General features: G+C 42.7%; 1 protein-coding gene across 2 annotated transcripts in view; it reads right to left on the reverse strand.

Moving 5' to 3' along the window:
• Positions 1-17,654, reverse strand: part of TBC1D5 (TBC1 domain family member 5) — a 475,698-nt gene that overhangs the window by 278,655 nt on the left and 179,389 nt on the right. For both annotated transcript variants that reach the window (XM_019535723.1, XM_019535731.1), the window contains exon 3: positions 13,218-13,350. In XM_019535723.1, the coding sequence (XP_019391268.1) occupies positions 13,218-13,317 (100 nt within the window). In that variant the 5' untranslated portion in view covers positions 13,318-13,350. The remainder of the gene's footprint in view (positions 1-13,217; positions 13,351-17,654) is intronic.

Here is a 17,654-nt window from a genome sequence, read left to right on the forward strand (position 1 = left end):
AAAGTAGGTCTTTTCTCTAAACAACTACAAGGTCTAGTTGGTGCCAACAGCCTGATCATGGATGTCACCATGACATGTTGTGGCAATCTTTTCCAGCAAAATATGATTGGCAATGCAGAGCTGGATTTAGACGCAGAATTCAAAAAGTTGTGGCCATTTTCATTTGTCTTGCCAAAGCCAAAATGTCCTAGGCAATCTGGCCATGAGTTGTTGTCTGTGCTGACTCTTGCACTGAAGTCTTCAAGGAGGAATAGTTGCTTAGTTGATGATATTCCTCTGATGACTGGGTGCAGAATGTTGTAAAATTTATCCTTCTCTTCAGGGCTAGAGTTGTGTTGGTGCATAAGAGCTGATGTTCACAGAACAAATGGTGTATGAAGTCTAAGTGAGATAATACGCTCTGACTTCCCAACGCATTTCTATGTTTTACCAACTTGTTACTCACAGTGAAACTGATGCCACGCAGCCAATTCTCTTCAGTGCTTTTACCTTGCCAAAAGAAGGTATAATTGGCCTCTTGGATAAAACCAGCACCTGCAAGTCTTGTTTCCTGGAGTCCTGCAGTGTCACCATTGAGTTTGTATAGCTCACAGTCAATCAAGAGCAACTTCCATATGCTGCTCGACTACTGTAGGTCTGATTGTCTGTCAAGCCAGGACACATACTCCTAACATTCCAGGATCTAAGCCAGAAAGTTCTTGGTTTCTCATTTTTGCCAGGTGCAAGGTTTGTCTGCTTTTGGCCTTCTTGCCTAGCCCCATGCACCCAATAAGACAGACTGTGACAGGTCAGTACCTAACTGTCTGGGGGCTGCCCGGCATTATGACAGGTGGTAGTTGACCAATGGAATGCAACGATTCTTCCCACCATCAAAGGTGACCTGTGGTGCCTGCCTATGCAAATCAAGTGAGAGCTTATAATCTGTAACTGCCACCTTCTGTGTTATATCCATGCTGCCAGCAAGGATGGAGTATCCTTTCCATGTAGTGTAGCTGCAATAGCCTGGACAATTGCTTTTGCCACTGTATCAGCATCCCCTTCTGATTTTCACTGATTTGGTCCAAAGAAAGGACAGAAGTTGATACGTTTGGAACCAGCTCCACTGCAGCAGAAGTTGCCAGTACAGAGGAGGTCTTCCATCTGCCTGCCTTTCAGGGCTCCACTCCTAGACTGGTTGCCAGCCACAACTGAAGAGCCCAATCTGCCCTTTGTGAATACCGTTGGCAAAAATCACTGAGTTATTATGCAAGTCTGCCTTTTGATGATGGCATTTCTTCCATCAAGGGTTTCACTACCCTCCTCAGGTGTTCATCTGCCTGAAACTATTGGCACTTCCTGAGGTTGCCAGGTTAATTAACTGCTGTCCAGCATTCGGCTTTGACCAGTACAGGTTGTACCGCTTATGGTCATAGTGGCAGCAGGTTTTTAATTCTGACCTGACACTAAAGCTGAATCATACTGCAGTCCTATGTACCAGCAATCAGGACATTTTCTATTATTTAAGGCAATGCATATGCAAATAGACATTTTAGGGCATTCTGTCATTTGCATAAATTCTCCACATTTGTGAATGTTCAGCTTTGGCAAATATGATAAGTAGTTGAACCAGCGGAAGCAACTGGTTGGGAAGATAAAATAACAAACACAATATTTTACTGCATTTAGAAATAACTTTTACTTAGATGATTTGAAAATGTTTCCTAATTTAACATGCTTTTTTATATAGGAGAAGGTGGGAATACTTCCACAGTATGACAAAGGATCTAACAAAAATTTGCCTCCCAAAGGTCACAACAACAAAAAGGCATTTTTTAAATGCAATCTTCATACATTTTCAAAACAACAATATAGAATACAGCATTTACCAATATTAGTGTTACCAAAGACAATGGTGATGATTGGAGAACCTATATGTATATATGCTGATGGAAATTATGAAATGATTATATCAAATGGGTCAGTACATTGACAGTCAACCCCCTCTGCACAAACTATTAAACCTTAAGGACTTTCATTTATATAGGAACATCTTAGAGGCTGGGATCTGGAAATAACTCAGGGCCTCAGACACAGGAAGCCTGGTCAGATTACAGGAATGAAAGTAGTATGCTTTCATCAGAGAGGTCAAATATAACAGTGAAACCAACCAAGAAATAAGGAAAATAGAGATGAACAAGATGAGGGAATCTCCAGAATTCAGTGATACCACAGGCAGGAGGTGGCTTCCTAAGCTACTTGGAAGTCTCTGACCACTCAAGGGTAGAGAGAAAAGTGAGGCTGGGTACTGCTTGTAAGCATTCACTATTTTGTCTAGATATGTACATTTCTTCAGTTACTCATTTCTGGAACTCCTAAAAATTCTTAGTGTCTGTTTTATTTAAATATTAAGTGCCCCTGAAGAGGTAAAATTCAGAATTCCCACACAGGCAGCTCTGAGAAGGACACGAATAATCTTTTGGGAAGTCACGTTGTCCTAAGGTAGCCAGGCCCTGTGTCATTTCCATGCCTAGCAACCAGGCAGAATGTTACAATAGGGGGGCTCAACCCCTCACCTGCAGTCCAGATACGGACCCTGGTGTTATGTCATCCAGCCTATAAAGATCCTTATGGGTCTGGAAACTTGGTGGCAGGGAAGTAGTCTACTTCTATGCTGCCAAATTTCTGGACCCATGGGGAGACCCAGCCCTGCTGCACTAGTTCCGGAATGCAGGGCTGGGTGGGGGCAGGACCAGGCACCAGGGCCCAATCCCATTATACAGGGCCTGACCTTGCCCATAGACCCTCCCCACACTGCTCAACCTGCCCACAGGGCCAAAAGGAGCTCAAGCAATCAAAAAGAAAACAGATGCTGCTGCACATTACTCGGACAAACAGCTTCAGCATGGTGGAACCTAAGTGCAGCCTAGTCAAAACAAAGATAAGTTTAGGAGAACACTGGAAAAGTACAATAGGTCAAGGTGGTAGGTGTCCAACAGTGGAAACTGTATTGGGGCTTATGCATTAACAGTGAATATATGTTCATCTCCATACCATGTTGGGTCATGCTGTATCAAGGTGCACACCTGAAAGCATGCCCACAGATGGCCAGTCCTGAAAGTGAAGTACTATAGCCGTCTTAGAGCAGCCCTAAGAATGTGCCTATAAGAGATACGCCCAGGCCTACTCTCAGTAGGCTCCAAGATCTTATTTCACAGTGAGAGTGAGCAGACAAGCCATGCTTGAAGGCAGTGCTCCAGGGCCCAGCATAGAGACAGTGTAGACAGACTCAAAATTTCATGTGTCCCCCATGTGGATGAATCTCAGCACACCCACTCAGGGCACATCCACACATGCAGGCACATGCACTTGCAGTAGCTCAAATGGGAACAGCACAAATTTGAATCAGAGATTTTTGCCTCGGCGCACATGTCTGGACATGAACTTCAGCACAGGGCAAGTTGTGTTACCTGGGGCAAAATAACCCTACCCAGCTCCTCCCAGATCTGAAGCCAAGGGAGCTAGAGCCTGGGGCCAGCACCTGTGTTGGTCCCAGCAGTATAAAAAGCTGCCGTATCAAGCAACTCAAGGCTACTCACTCTCAGGACCTTCTGGAGCCCAGCCAACTGGTATCTGGGGACACTAGCACCTTGTGCCAACTGGATTGCTGCAGCAGCCCTAACCAAGAGTTCCCTGCACCCTCTGCCCCAGGAGTGGGCAGAATGCGGCCCGGGGGCCAGATGCGGCCCACCATGCCATTCTATCCAGAACGCAGGACCCCTAAAAAATTTTAAAAATTAAATATTTATCTGCCTTTGGCTGCCTATCATGCAGACCTCGATAGCTTGCCAAAACTCAGTAAGTGGCCATCTGCCCAAAATAATTGCCCAGCCTGCTCTACCCATTGCAGCAGTCTGGCCCCAGAGCTCTGCACCTGCCAGACCCGGATGGGGACTGTATGCTGTCACCCTGCCATCTCAGCACCTATTGCCTAGAAGACGTTCTCAGTCAAAGCATGTCCTCCTGGCCCCAAGTGGCCAGGAGGTCAGCCACCTCCAGCTGGGTCCCAGGTGCCAGCCCTGAGCAGGCACCTCTGCCTGGGTCCTGCCACTTGCCTCGCTACCAGGAATTCTGGTGTTTCCTATTTAAAAACTGTAAAATCACTGATAAAAGAAGTCCAAATTCACTCATTAAAATATCCCAAAAATCCATGTTCTTCCACAATTAAAAAAAAGACCACTATATAGATATCTATACATAATCTCTCTCTCTCCATCTATTTATATCTATATATATACCACACACAAACAAATTGCCCATCAAGCATGATGGGGGGTGGGCGGGGACAGAGGCCTGAGTCGCGCTCCCCACCTTTGGTCATGTCCACATGTCCAGCTTCTCTCTCTTCCCTGCTGCTCTGCCTCAGGTCTGGACCCGCTCCCTCCCTTCCCTGCCTGCCAGTTCAGGCCCCAGCTCGTTCCCCCCCCCCCGACCCTTTGGGTCTGGGCCCGCTCCCCTGCATCGTTTCAGTCTGGTTCCCCCCTGTTACTTCGGGTGTGGGTCCGTACACTCCTTCCATTCAACCCTACGCTGCTGCTGCCACCTCCCAGGAATGGAGGGGGAGGGGGGCTTGCATAGTGGCAGCAGTAGTGGATGGTGGCCAGCACTGGTCAGAGGTGGTAGGCAGGGGGCTGCACTGGCAGCAGCAGGCAGCTGCAGTTGGCAGGTGGCCACACGCTGCCACCAGTAAGCCTTCTGCCTCTTCCCACTCCCCTTCCTCGCTGCCTCTCCCTCCCTGACAGCTGTTGTTGGGAGGGGGGGCTGCTCCAGCCCCTGGCTCCAAAGAGCACGCGTCTTGGCAGAGCACTCTGATTGGCTGCCAAGACAACCACCCAGAGTGCAACTAAAGTGTTATGGAGAGAGACAGACAGACTAAGGCTTTTATAGTATTAGCTGTGCGCTAGCAGTCTGGGCCGGGTCCATTCAGCATGGACAAAGCCATGCTGCATTGCTGATGGCTGTGCCTGCAGCCAGGCCACAGCCACGCTGTCTGCTGCTGCCAATGCCGCGGCAGGCAGGTGGTGGGCAGGCATGCAGCAGCCCCCTCTCAAGCCCCTCCACAGGCCCACCCATAGACAGCACCTCCCCCACACCATTCCCCACTTCCAAATCCCCCCGCCACTCCTCATGCTGCACCCATCTCTCCACCACTTCTCACATACATCAACACCTATAAACCCCCCACCCCAACATCCCTAGCTACCCATGACAGTATCCAGGTCCTGGTCACGTGGGATCTTTGCCATGTTTCTGCTTGCCCCAGCATGCTAAGGGTTCATACCCCATGTGCTGGGGCAGCAGGACCACCATAGAGACACTCTGGCCAGAAACCCAAGCATCCCATCCCTCTAGAGGATGGGCTCCCGGGTTACCTCAGGGCACATTTGGGGACTATGCCCTGCCCCGGATATCCAGGTATCAAATTTTTCCGCCCATATTGAAAATGGTTTGGTTTTTTTTTTTGTTTCCCCATGTGCCTCTTGCTGCATCTCAAATTGCTTTTAGATGTGGCAAGAGGCACTTGTGGGCTTGTCTGGACGTGGCCTCAGAGTCCAAGAAGAGTCTATGAGAATGTTACTTCCCCTGCCAAATTTGATGCTCTGCTTTCTGCTCCCTGCTTCCGAGCCATCTTTTCTTTTCCTGATTTGTTGCATGCCATCTGTTGCACACATCCCATAGACTGTCCACTCCTGGTTTAGGTAGATTTGAATAAGAGACCATTATAACCGACCTCTGCTTTGTCTAGGACTGTCTTGAACTAGCCACTTTGTGATCATGCAAATGGTCCAATCTGATGTAGTACTGCTTTCCCAGCAGCCTAGATCACAGGTAATACCAAATAGACAATGAAAGCACAGTTAACAGCCTATGATAAAAATTCAGGTATACATGTTCTTTCTATCTAAGGTTGATTCTTACTTTACCTTAGCAATACTGAGGATCAAAAAGTATGGAGTGTTAAGTACAAAATGAGCAGCTGAACAGTCTTTGACTGCATTCAATTTGGCCACATCTTACAGTAGCTACTTTTGTCTTTCCAGCCATCTCAATCTTTTATTCTCTCACCAACAACTCCTTAAAAAAACATCCATAACCCATTAAAAGTTTCTCCTTTCGTTTTATTAGGAACAAAGAGCATATTACAATTTTCTATGTGAAGAATGCTATTAAGTAATAGCTTGTACACTAATTAAAGCAAATGTAATTGTGAGAACACACTGACATTGTTAAAGTAAATTACCCAATTCGTTAATAGTTTCATTTCAAGTGACCTTAATTGTATTAATTGTGATATTGAGCAAATTAAATTGAAGAGCATTAAATATACTGTTCCAGTTTGTCCTCAGAGGATCAACTTCCCCATTACATTAATGAAGGAATACAGTCTACTATATTCTTCAAAATGTTCAGTGCCATATGACAACTGATATACGCTAGATTACAAATACATCATAGCTCTGAAATGGTTAAAGCTACCCTGAGTTTTACTGCTGCTTCGCAATTTAAACCTCAAGAACTTGGGAAAAAACAAAAACTGTTAGATGTATGAAAAATCAGATGCAAAAGAACACAAATTCTGAAGTTTCTTTTCTCTCAGGTCTAAGTCTTTGCTGGAGAAAAAGGGGAAAGTTTAATAAACCCAGATTTCCTCTGACAGGGTGCAAATGCATTTCAAATATTCTATACTTGAGAGAAAATTATTCTAATAGGTTCCTGGAATGAAAAAAAAAAAAACACTAGACCACAAGGAAGTTTCAAAAATGGGAAAAGTAGAAAGGTAACACATGCCCATATATACTGCTTTGCAACAGAGGCAATGATAGGGTTTTTATTTTAACATAAATTGGAATAAATCACCAGAACAAGACAGCTATGCTTGAAGATTAAAAACTTTATAAAAATAAAAGTTTGAATCTAACATTTGACCTTTTAGATTTAGAGTGTCAGACCCCAAGCCCTAGTTTTTTCCCTCCAAATATTAAAAAGACATTTAGAAAAGTATCTCTGAAGTAATGTGATGTTAAGTTGTTCTGTCATACAGAAGATCACACTTAGGAAGTAACTCAGATAAATTATCTTTAGGTTTGAAAGCCTGAAACAGACGATTCATTTAAGATCTGGTGAAAGAAGGAACCAGACATATATAAGCAGCTCCAGAACGCTCATTCTTATTGCATCTCCCGGAGGTATGCAATCAACCCAGTTCCTTAAATACGGGATGAGAAAAAGCATACACTGCAAAAGACAGGATACAGAGAAGGCATTTTCATGCTAGATGAGTAAACGGATCAATGAAACTCTTAGACTGCGTAACTGTGAAAAGTTCAAGGATTGGCAAGAGTAGAACTGAGGTTCTGTATTGTGAGGAAGACTTTCAGCCTGCTTCCTTGAGTTTTTACATATAATGTGCTTCATCACCTCTACATTTTAAGTTAAAATAGTTTTCTACACAGGCTTTTCTCCTAACAAGGTTTTTTTTTTTTTTAATTTATCTTTGAAAATGATAGGGTAAACAATATCTCCAAAGTATATGCGCTCCTATTGAAAGAGCATGACCTAAACACACTTTGATTCTTGGGGAAGAAATGTTCTAGATTCTAGATTCTTGTCCTTTAAAAAGGAGTGAAACTGAATTCATTGCGAGTTTACATCGGGGTGGGCAAAATACAGCCCATGGACCGGATCTGGCCCACCAAGCACTTCCCTCCGGTCCGCAGAGCCCCTTCAAAACCCAGGTAATGGCGGCTCCCTCTCTAAAAGCCTCCAGCAGCAGTTCTCCCTCTCCAGGGAGGAGAGGTGGTGGCAGAGCTGTGTGCCGCTTTGGAAGGGACGAGCCTGCCCGGAACGGCAGGGGCTCAGCTGCACTTGTCCCCTACCTGCGCTGGTCAGTCCTGAGCAGTGCAGGACTCCACTGTTTCTGCTGGCCGGCAGCAACCCAGCTGGGTTCGTCCTGTTCCCAGCAGCATGTGGAAAGACAGCTTCAGCCACATGCTGCTCTGGATAGGAAGGGCCCAGCCGGGTCGGCACTGGCCAGGAAAAACGGCACGCAGCTGAAGCCAGCTTCCCACATGCTGCTGGGGATGGGAGAAGCCTGGCTGGGTAGGGGGGAGCCTGGCCAGGTAGGGGGCAAGTGCAGCTGAGCATCTGCCGCTCTGGCTGGGCTCATCCCATCCTGAGTGGCACACAGCTCTGCTGCTTCTGCTGGCTGGTGCAGACCCAGCTGGCTTTGTACCGCCCCCAGTAGCATGTGGGAAGCTGGCTTCAGCTGCATGCCGCTTTTTCTGGCCGGTGCTGACCCGCCTGGGCTCGTCCCATCCGGAGCAGCATGAGGCTAAATCAGGCTTCCCATGTGCTGCTGGTGACGGGACAAACCCAGCCGGGTTGGCACTGGCCAGCAGAAGTGGCGGCAGAGCCGTGTGCTGCTCAGGACTGACCAGTGCAGGTCAGGGGAAAGTGCAGTTGAGCCCCTGCTGCTTCGGCCAGGCTCGTCTGGTCCCCAGCAGCATATGGGAAGCCGGCTTCAGATGCACGCTGTTTTTCCTGGCCAGTGCCAACCTGGCTGGGCCTGTCCCATCTGGAGCAACGTGCAGCTGAAGCTGGCTTCCCACTGGGTCAGCGCTGGCCAGAAGTGGCAGTAGAGCCTCCTGCCTTTTGGGACCAGCTGGCGCAGGAAGGGGGAAGCGCAGCAGCATATGGGGAAGCCGCCACATGATAATGGGACAGAATGGGCCGGCTGGGCTGCACCGGGGAGGGAAAGCTGCAGCTGAGCTCCCTACAGCTTGGGACAGGAGAGGTCTGACAGCACTGGAGGGGGCTGTGCTGGTGAGGGGACCTGGGCCTGGGCTGGCTTCTGGGCCATAGGGGGCAGGCTGGGATGGGGCAGGACCAGGTCATGCTGGTACCAGTGACGGGTGGGGGGGGTTGGCCAGCTCTTGATGCCTGGGGTGTGATGGGGTGGGCTGGGTCATTGCTTGTGGAAGGGGTCTGGTGACCAGTACTGGTCAGGGGAAGGGAAACTGGGCTACATTCTGCTGTCCTGCAGGTAAGGAGAGGCTGAGCCAGGTCCTTCCTGGAAGGGCAGGCTGGACTGGTTTCTGCTGCACTGTGGGGTGCCAGCTCCTGCCTTGCAGCTAGGAACCCTTGCTGGGAGGGGATAGGTCTGGCCATGAGGTCCATAGTGAACATAGTGAGATGCATACTTCTACTTATTCAACAAACACCAGGTCAAGAAAGAACAGATTCCAGCTGTTTCACTAAAGTGATAGAGATGATTGACGAAGCACTTCTACATCTGTATATATTTTTCTTGCCACTGATTGGCAGACAATGCATGGTCCTCTTGGCCAATTAGCAGTGAGGGATGGGGGAAGCCACCATCTTTGCTGCCACCATTCATGTTGGCAGCTCCCTCCCTCCCCCTGATGCGCTGTGAGGCTGGGCTGCAGTGGCCCTGAGGACTGCTGACTCCCATTAGCCAGTGTTTTATTTTTAGTATGTTTTTTACTAACAATTCTGTTCCAAAATCATATTAATTGCCATTTTCATGAGGTTTGCAGAAATCACTTTTTTTCCTTTTCTGTGAAAAACAAATCACAAATAGAGTAGATCCCTATATATGAGAATCAAGATTTCTACAAAGTAGTAGTAGTAGTAGTAGTAGTAGTAGTAGTAGTATAATCACCTAAAGATCCTACAGCTCTTTTAAAAACCAAACCAACAATAAACCTTTCCTTTTACTGGTTTATTCATGCCTTGAATATTGTAACTTGTTAATAAGCATGCACTCAATACATTTTATTATGACTGAAGGCCCCAACATCCTATCCTTATGATTTTTTATGGCTTACTTTTCTCCCCTCAAATTAAAAATACAGCAAGGTGACTATATAAAATATATTTTATATACATCATGCCCCAAATTTAATATTTCTTGCATTTTCTCAAACCTGGTTTCTTTTCTTTTGGTTTTTTAATTGCTGAGCTATAAATGGTAAAAATACATTCACTAATGATCTGCCTTATTTGTATTTGTCTCATCTCTATGAGAACTTCTACCATTTAGCCTCTAAGACAATACTCTAACCATGTATCACAGCTCCAAAGAACAACACAGATGGCCTGATATTTCGTAATATTCTACAGGGCATCTCTAAAAGCTATGATGCACCTTTTGTCAATTTCTATAACATCCAACAAAGATGCCTAAAAAAGTTCTTTAGTGATACATTTTTTTTTATTAATCTTATACATAGTATTGTGTAAGCCATATACCTGGGTTCGTTTTCCATTATAACTGAGCATATACATTTATGTTAACTATAATATTGATAACCAGTAATATAGTAAAGCAGTACAACAGCAAATGGAGAAATCGTTTCTCCATTTTGGGATCTATTAGCAGTACAACATATAAATCAGTGATAAAAAATGTGTTCAAAAAGTGACATGTGGATAATTACACCTGAGGACAGAATGTATTTGTAGGATAATTTAGACTTTCATTGAAAAATTATTTGTTTCATAGATTTCAGGACCTGTAGGTACTACTAGTCATCTAGTTTGGTCCCTTATATAATAATAGCCATAAAGTTTCACAAAGTGAATCATGTATCAAGTCCATAATTTCTGGTTGATTTCTAAGATGAAATCTCAAAGTATTTTTCGGAGGACAATTAACCATTGGAATAACTAAACCTCACAACGCTATTTCTTGATTAATTCCTATTCTAAATTCATCTGGTGACACTTTCCATTCATGAGATGCTATATTTTTTCTACTATATTAAAACACCTTCTACCTATTCAGGAAAGTGTCAAGCTTGTGTCACACCAAAAGGTACTCTGGTATTTTTAAGCAAAACTTTCAATTCTTCCTTTGAAAACAAGGGTACATATGATACATTCACATATTATACAGATATGACATACATCTATATTACTGTAAAAACATTTCTGGTTGAGGGGAGGAATACAGACATTTTAATGAAAAAATGGCAATCTGGATGAACGGTAATGTTTTGTTAGAAGTCTCCATTCACTATCTGACACATTCTAGGAGTCCAAATGCTTACTTTGGAAGCAATGCTTGCCTCCTTAAAATTAACTTCTGAGTGAGATTGGGTGAGCAAAGAAAAGTGCATGCTTTGATATCCAAGATCACACCTCCCCCACCCCTAAAAATACTTAAAATTAAATAAAACGTCAAAGATTGATGCTGGATACATATGGTACCAAATTAAAATGCAGTATGTGTTTCACAGTAAAACACACTATGAAGATGAAATAGATGCTTTATATAAAATATTTACATAGATTGAACGTAAAAAATGTACCATAGTTGGTAACCTTTATGACTTGGGGAACCATGTATTTACATATCCTTATCTTTGCATGTGCGTATGTGTGTGTTGTGTATATATTTTTAACAGTTGACAGCTGTTTTAGAGCATACAGAGATGCCAAGCTGAATGAGGGTCTTGATTACTTCAAGATTAGCTATCTAAAGTTTCTATTCATTTTAAGTGTTGTTAGTGCGAAGAGTCATTAGTCACTTCCTTGTCTCATAGAACATCAGCATACATTTACATTGTTAATGAACATTTGGGGTAAATGAATTAATGGCACTTTTAAACATCAATTCAATACTAATAACTTTGTATGTCATAGAAATGTTAAGGTTAGGATAAAAAATGAAAAGCCTTTTCAGTCAAGGTAACTAATCACTCCTGGGCACAATAAAGGGTAAAATTAATTAAAAGTGTTTTTGTAACAGGGTAAAAATTTTGATTTGTCTCGAAACAGAGCTGAGAGAAATATACAGATTCTTTTCTTAAAAAATTACAAAATTGCAAGCTTCTTGTTTATTAGTGTTCACTAGAAACCAACCCAATGTAAATCACAAATATTTAAATGTGGAAGCATTTTTGTTGAGAGATTTTTTACAAACCATTATTCCCAAATTTCTGAAAATGTATACAGAAAATGTATTTGCTTTATCAAACTAAGACAGCTCATTACCTTTTAGATATCAAATCTAAAAGAAGAGAAAGTCACCTAGAAAAATTACAGTATTTACAACCCGTTTTAAAAAATGCTTTCCTTAAGATATCCGTTCTGGTTTTCTTACCTTGAAAATGCTTCACAATGTAATCAAGGAAAAAAAATGGAACAATGAAGTTGCATGCACGTGTTATAGAGCAACATTTAAGTTATTTATAAAATGAAAGTAACTGAAACTGGATTTAAGCAAAAATTTACATTTTTTCCTTTTAATATACATTATCATCTAGAAGATTTATACCTAAATGCACAAACGGAGAATGGTTGATTTGGGTGAGGCACTCAGGAATATGACAAAGTTGTTTCAACTCTGTAATTTAAAATAAATTTTTTATTGTGCACTCCTGGTACATGGGTTCATTGACTGGAAAATTACAGGTAGTTAAGGTGTCATTGTATATAACTGAGTACTTGAGAAATGTTTTCATGACAAGGATGAGGTTTCAAGCATCTTGTTAAGCTTATCACTTCCTTCTAACCAACTATATTGTCACTACTAGCAAATAAGTAAAAAGGACAAGTAACACAGACAAGTACTTGCATTAGTCAAGCAATTTGTTCTCACTGTTCATACAGGTAGTTTGAATACTGCCTTTAATTGATCTTAGGTTACAGAGTAATTTCCATGTTAAATCCTGTCTATTCAATCTCAGGTCTCAAGTTCTTATTTAAGGTAACATTAACTGTTCAAAATGAAAAGGACATGGGGAAAATAAGTCTTTATTGGCATAAAAATAATTTAAAAAATAGTTTTACCATAGGGAAGAAGGAAAAAAAAAAAATCTTAAAGCAATGCAAACAGCCAAAAAAAGCCCATCTTTGAAAAAGTTGCAACAAAAAGCCATGTTGCATTTCAATATTCTTAGAAGTCACTGTTTGGTTTATGATTAAAAAAGAATGACAGCACATTAAACATTTGGCTAATGTTTCAGTCTAACTGAAAGTCGACTTTTTGTGGTTTTCATTAGTGTCAGAGTGCTGTACACACACTTTGTGAAATGCTTTTTTAAGTTGCCCTGCTCAACTTCATTGAGAGAAGTAAACAAATTATGACAGGCATAGCTATCATGAGACACTTATGTAAGATTTCCAAGCACAAAGTACAGAAGTACAAAACTCACCTTCATCAGGCTTATTTAAGTAACTCTGCAAGGGATCAATGCCTATTTCTTGTTCCTCTGCCTGCAAGGGATGACTGGTTTCAGATATGGAATGATACATACTGGCAACAGCAATTCCACTAAGTACACTTATCTGTGAAGGAAAAACAGAGAAGGAATGAATACAGAAATGTTTCTTTCATTGCTTTATAATAACAAAAGGTCAAATAATATTGTAAATACTCCTAACATTCTACTTGTTTCTAAGCATAACATAACCAGACATGATGAATTGTTCTATAAAAGTGTTAAAAATGAACTCCACATAGTTAAAGTTCTTGCTGTAGTATTCTTCAGATGCAATTACTTTTTATATATTATTTTAACATCTAGGGCTAAGAACAGAAATTAAAAAAGCTGAAGGCTGAATTGATTCAACTTTTGCAGGTTAGTCTAACCTGCCTAGATTGAATCAGTTTGCAACAGCACAGACATTCCTTCTGGACTGAGGAAATGCAGGCACATGCCTGCAGAGTTGTTCATGCCAGGAGCTGGGGGTTGCTAGAGCATGCCCTCAGCTGCAGGGAAGTTGTGCTGGGGGTGGGGAGCATGCCAGTCCAGGCAGTAGCCTGGACTGAACTGGCCAGCAATGGTGTTTAATTCCCCTTTCCCAGTCCCACCTATAGGGACCCGAGCTGGGGCCCACTGGGCACTCCCACCTCACTGCTGCAGTGGCAGAGCCAGGTGTGGCCAAACAGCAGCCAGCTTGACCCCCTGAGGCAGAGGGGGCGGTTATTACCCCCACTACCCTACTCACTCCCTGCTTGGGGCAAGCAGTGGAATGAGCCCTCTCCTGCCCCCTCCACTGGATGCCAGAGGGAGAGGGAAATAACTCCCACCTTGCCCCTCCACCTAAGGGACCCTGCCAACCGGCTTCTAGCCACACCCCACCCAGCCACTAGAGTAGCGAAGGGACAGGATCTTTGTTGGGGCAATAACCCCTGTCACCGTGTGAAGTGCAAACCTCTTCCTAGCAGGGGTCCATGCTGTGAGGTGGACATTTCCCTGCTGGGAAGGGGCACATGCTCTGGGAAACCACGACAGGGACTGCTGTCCCCAACACAGTCACTCCCCCCTCACCATTCCAGTGAGCAGGTTGGAGCAATGCCATGTGTCAGCCAACAAGGCCCCTTAGGTGTGGGTAGGAAACAGCATAATTCTACCCTCTGCCCCCAGAGGGGTCTGCCCACCCCAACTGCTGCCTCTCACTCTGTGCCCAGGACAAGTGGCAGAATAAGCCTTCTCTGACATTCCCTCCCTCTGGCATCTGGCTGTGGCTGCACTTTTAGGACTAGCACCATCAGCCTCAAACTGCAGCAAGGGAAATTTAAACTGGTGATTAGGAGAAACTTCCTTACTATGAGAATGGTTAAAGCCTGGATCAGGCTACCTAGAGAAGTTGTGGAATCTCCATCACTGCTAATTTTCAAAAGCAAGTTAGACAGAGACTTGGCTGGGATGATTTAATCAGGGATCACCTGGTCTTCAGCAGGGGGCTTGACTATATGACCTCGTCAAGTCCTTCTGGCCCCTACTCTTCTATAATCCTAAAATGGATGTATGCAGACAAGGATGGGAGAATAAGGAAACAATGAGACAGCTTTAGTCATGAAAGATCAAGGGTTCAACACACTTGAAACTTGCCATTACTTCTGTAGTCACCATGGAAAATGAGAATTTTAAGCACAGGTTTGAAAGAGGATGAATTAATGAATGTTTATAGGCTGCTTCTCCTGAGCCTGGAGTAGCATGGGATGGGGGGAGGGGGGCAGAAATCCTAACAATGCTTAAAATGCTTGTCTGAAAATATAACAGGTGGGTGACATCATTATCATGGGTTAACTGGGGGTGGAAACCAATATTACATTAGAGAATAACAGCTAACAAGAAGAACCGGAGTATGCTTTGAAGAGCTTTGAAAACAGATTATATTTGATTGGGGGGGGAGGGGGAGTGGAAGGTCTCTGGATAGATACAAAGGGAAGGTTGCACTGGCAAAATAAAGGAAAATTATCTTCCTGAAAGTGTATGAGTGAGGAAAGTTTGCATTTGTCAATAGTGCATTATAGGTTACTTCCAAATTTTAATCTTCATAGTTTAAAAAATATGCAGATAACTTGCCAAGAAAGTAATATATTTAACTCCTTTTTTCTCGAGCAAAGTACAGTAGTAATCTAAGAGTTCCCATTCATCCAGAGGTCTTATAAATACTCATTACAATTACTTACCAATATTTTGCCATTTTAACAAGTTGATTCCCTTTCTAATCCAAACACTTATATATTAAAACAGAAAACTTAAGCTTATTGAGAGGAGCATACATACATTTTAGGACTGATACATTTTGGATTCAGAAGTCACCTCTCTCACTTATATTTTTCCTCTAATAAAGGACATATGGTGCTGGTCAGATTTTTATGCCTACAGTTTACTAGTAACAAGGTCCTAAATTAAAGTGGACCTTGGATCTTTGCATTTTTTCCTATTTTTATGTACCATGGGTCTGTCATTTCTCAGGTTATGTTAAAGAAAGTAAAAACAGCTACATAAAATTGCATGGGTAACACTGAATTGGCTCTCATACTGGTTAATATTCATATACCTATATATTAACTCAAGACCAGAAAGCGACCAATTAATGTATGTACACAAGCACACCATAGACCTTCTGGTGGAATTTGTCCTAACTGTACAAAGTACAAAATAACTTTAAAATTCTAAAATATGTTTATTAATCGATTAAAATTTAACCACCCTGGCCACACTTCACGGCAAAACAGAAGGAGACTGTTTGAGACTAGCTGATCCTAAAATAGCGATAAATAGTGATAAATGAATGAAAACTTGAAAGAATTAAATAGTAAAACTAACAAAAATCTTTGTAAAGATTTTTTGAAACTGTTTCTATTGCTAAAATTTTAGCTTCTCATTCGTTTCTCTCTGTTACACGACTGTAATTGCTTTTCTATTGACCTTTTAGATTCTTCTTTACAAAAATTATATGCTTTAGAATTGTACTGCTAGAATTTTACTTCTTTGGCGCTTCAGACATAGCTTCTCTATTTGTGCAATTACAGTGAATAACTTCCAAGTTAAGAATCAGATGCAAAGTAATCTTACTGGCCTTTATAATTTTAATAACCTTCTCTTAGAGAGATTTGTTTCAGATTCTTACTAGCTATTTGTACTGTATCTACATGCTACAAAGTAAGGATTCTGCTTCAGTGTTTCTAATCTCCTTTCACATCTCTCTAGTCATTTCCTTTATCACTACTCAACTACTATGCTTTTTGAACCACAGGCTTGCATTTGGCGGCTTAATTTAAAAGAGTCTCAAATATCCCTGTAAACAACTGATTTATTTTTCACATTTACTCTTACAATAGATTTCCCTGTTTATTCGTAGTTGTTTACTAACGCACTTGATTAGTACTGTTAGAAAAAAAAAATCACTAAATAATATTACTGGTTTGGCAACTCTTTGTTGTCCAATCAATTTTCTTAATAGTTTATACTTTAATTCTTTCAAGTTCCTCTAACAAACTGCAAAAGAAAAAAATACTATTAAACTATTATGATTATCCATGGGATCTTGCTTTGAGAAAAATTAATTCTTTACAGACTTATGGTTGATTTGTAATGGCCTACAACATAGCGTTTCTGTTAAATAAGGTGCAATTTAACAGCATTTTTATGATGGAACATTAAGAGGTTTAGAAAAATTATTTGAAAATGTAGAGTCTTTGGGACAGTAAAATAAAATCCTATCATTATAGCTTTGGCCAAATGTGGTCCCCCAAATTTTCTGCATTTCAAGTTATTATTAGGACTGCAAGTGAGCTTGGCCTGCAGCAGCAATTTCATAGAGCTCCAGTCTGAGTCTTATTTTACTTTTTAAGTACATATTGAAAAATAAGGAATGAGATATCTTAAATATATCTACACAATATAAAGTGCTCAGGACCTGAAACATCCTGATCTCAGGATGATAGTTTGGACCCAACTCTGGAGAGAGACGCACAGGCAGAAGTTTGTCATGCCCCAACTGAGCCCGGAACACAGGACCCCCAGTGCACAACTAGCAGACCCCGACCCAGACCCCAGCGCTGCCAGGAGGGAGGAGAGGCCTGTGGTGGATGGGTGCTAGGCAGCTGAGAGGAGGCGAGGAGGGTCATGCCCCCCCCGGGCTGCCACTTGGCTAAGCCCCCATGTAGGGGCTCCAGCTCAATTCTCCCCACACATAGTGAGGGACTAGGGGAAGCAGGGTACTTAACCTGCCCCCTTCTTCAGCAGGACAGGGACAGTGCCCCCAGCTGCTGAGAGCAGTGCAACGTCAACAGCAGGCCCTACTGTGGATGTGCAGGAGTTTAAAAGGGCTCGCCAATGGCAGAAGCCATA

Source organism: Crocodylus porosus, unplaced genomic scaffold (genome assembly GCF_001723895.1).
Source record: "Crocodylus porosus isolate Cpor-Errol unplaced genomic scaffold, CroPor_comp1, whole genome shotgun sequence".
Taxonomy (NCBI): domain Eukaryota; kingdom Metazoa; phylum Chordata; order Crocodylia; family Crocodylidae; genus Crocodylus; species Crocodylus porosus.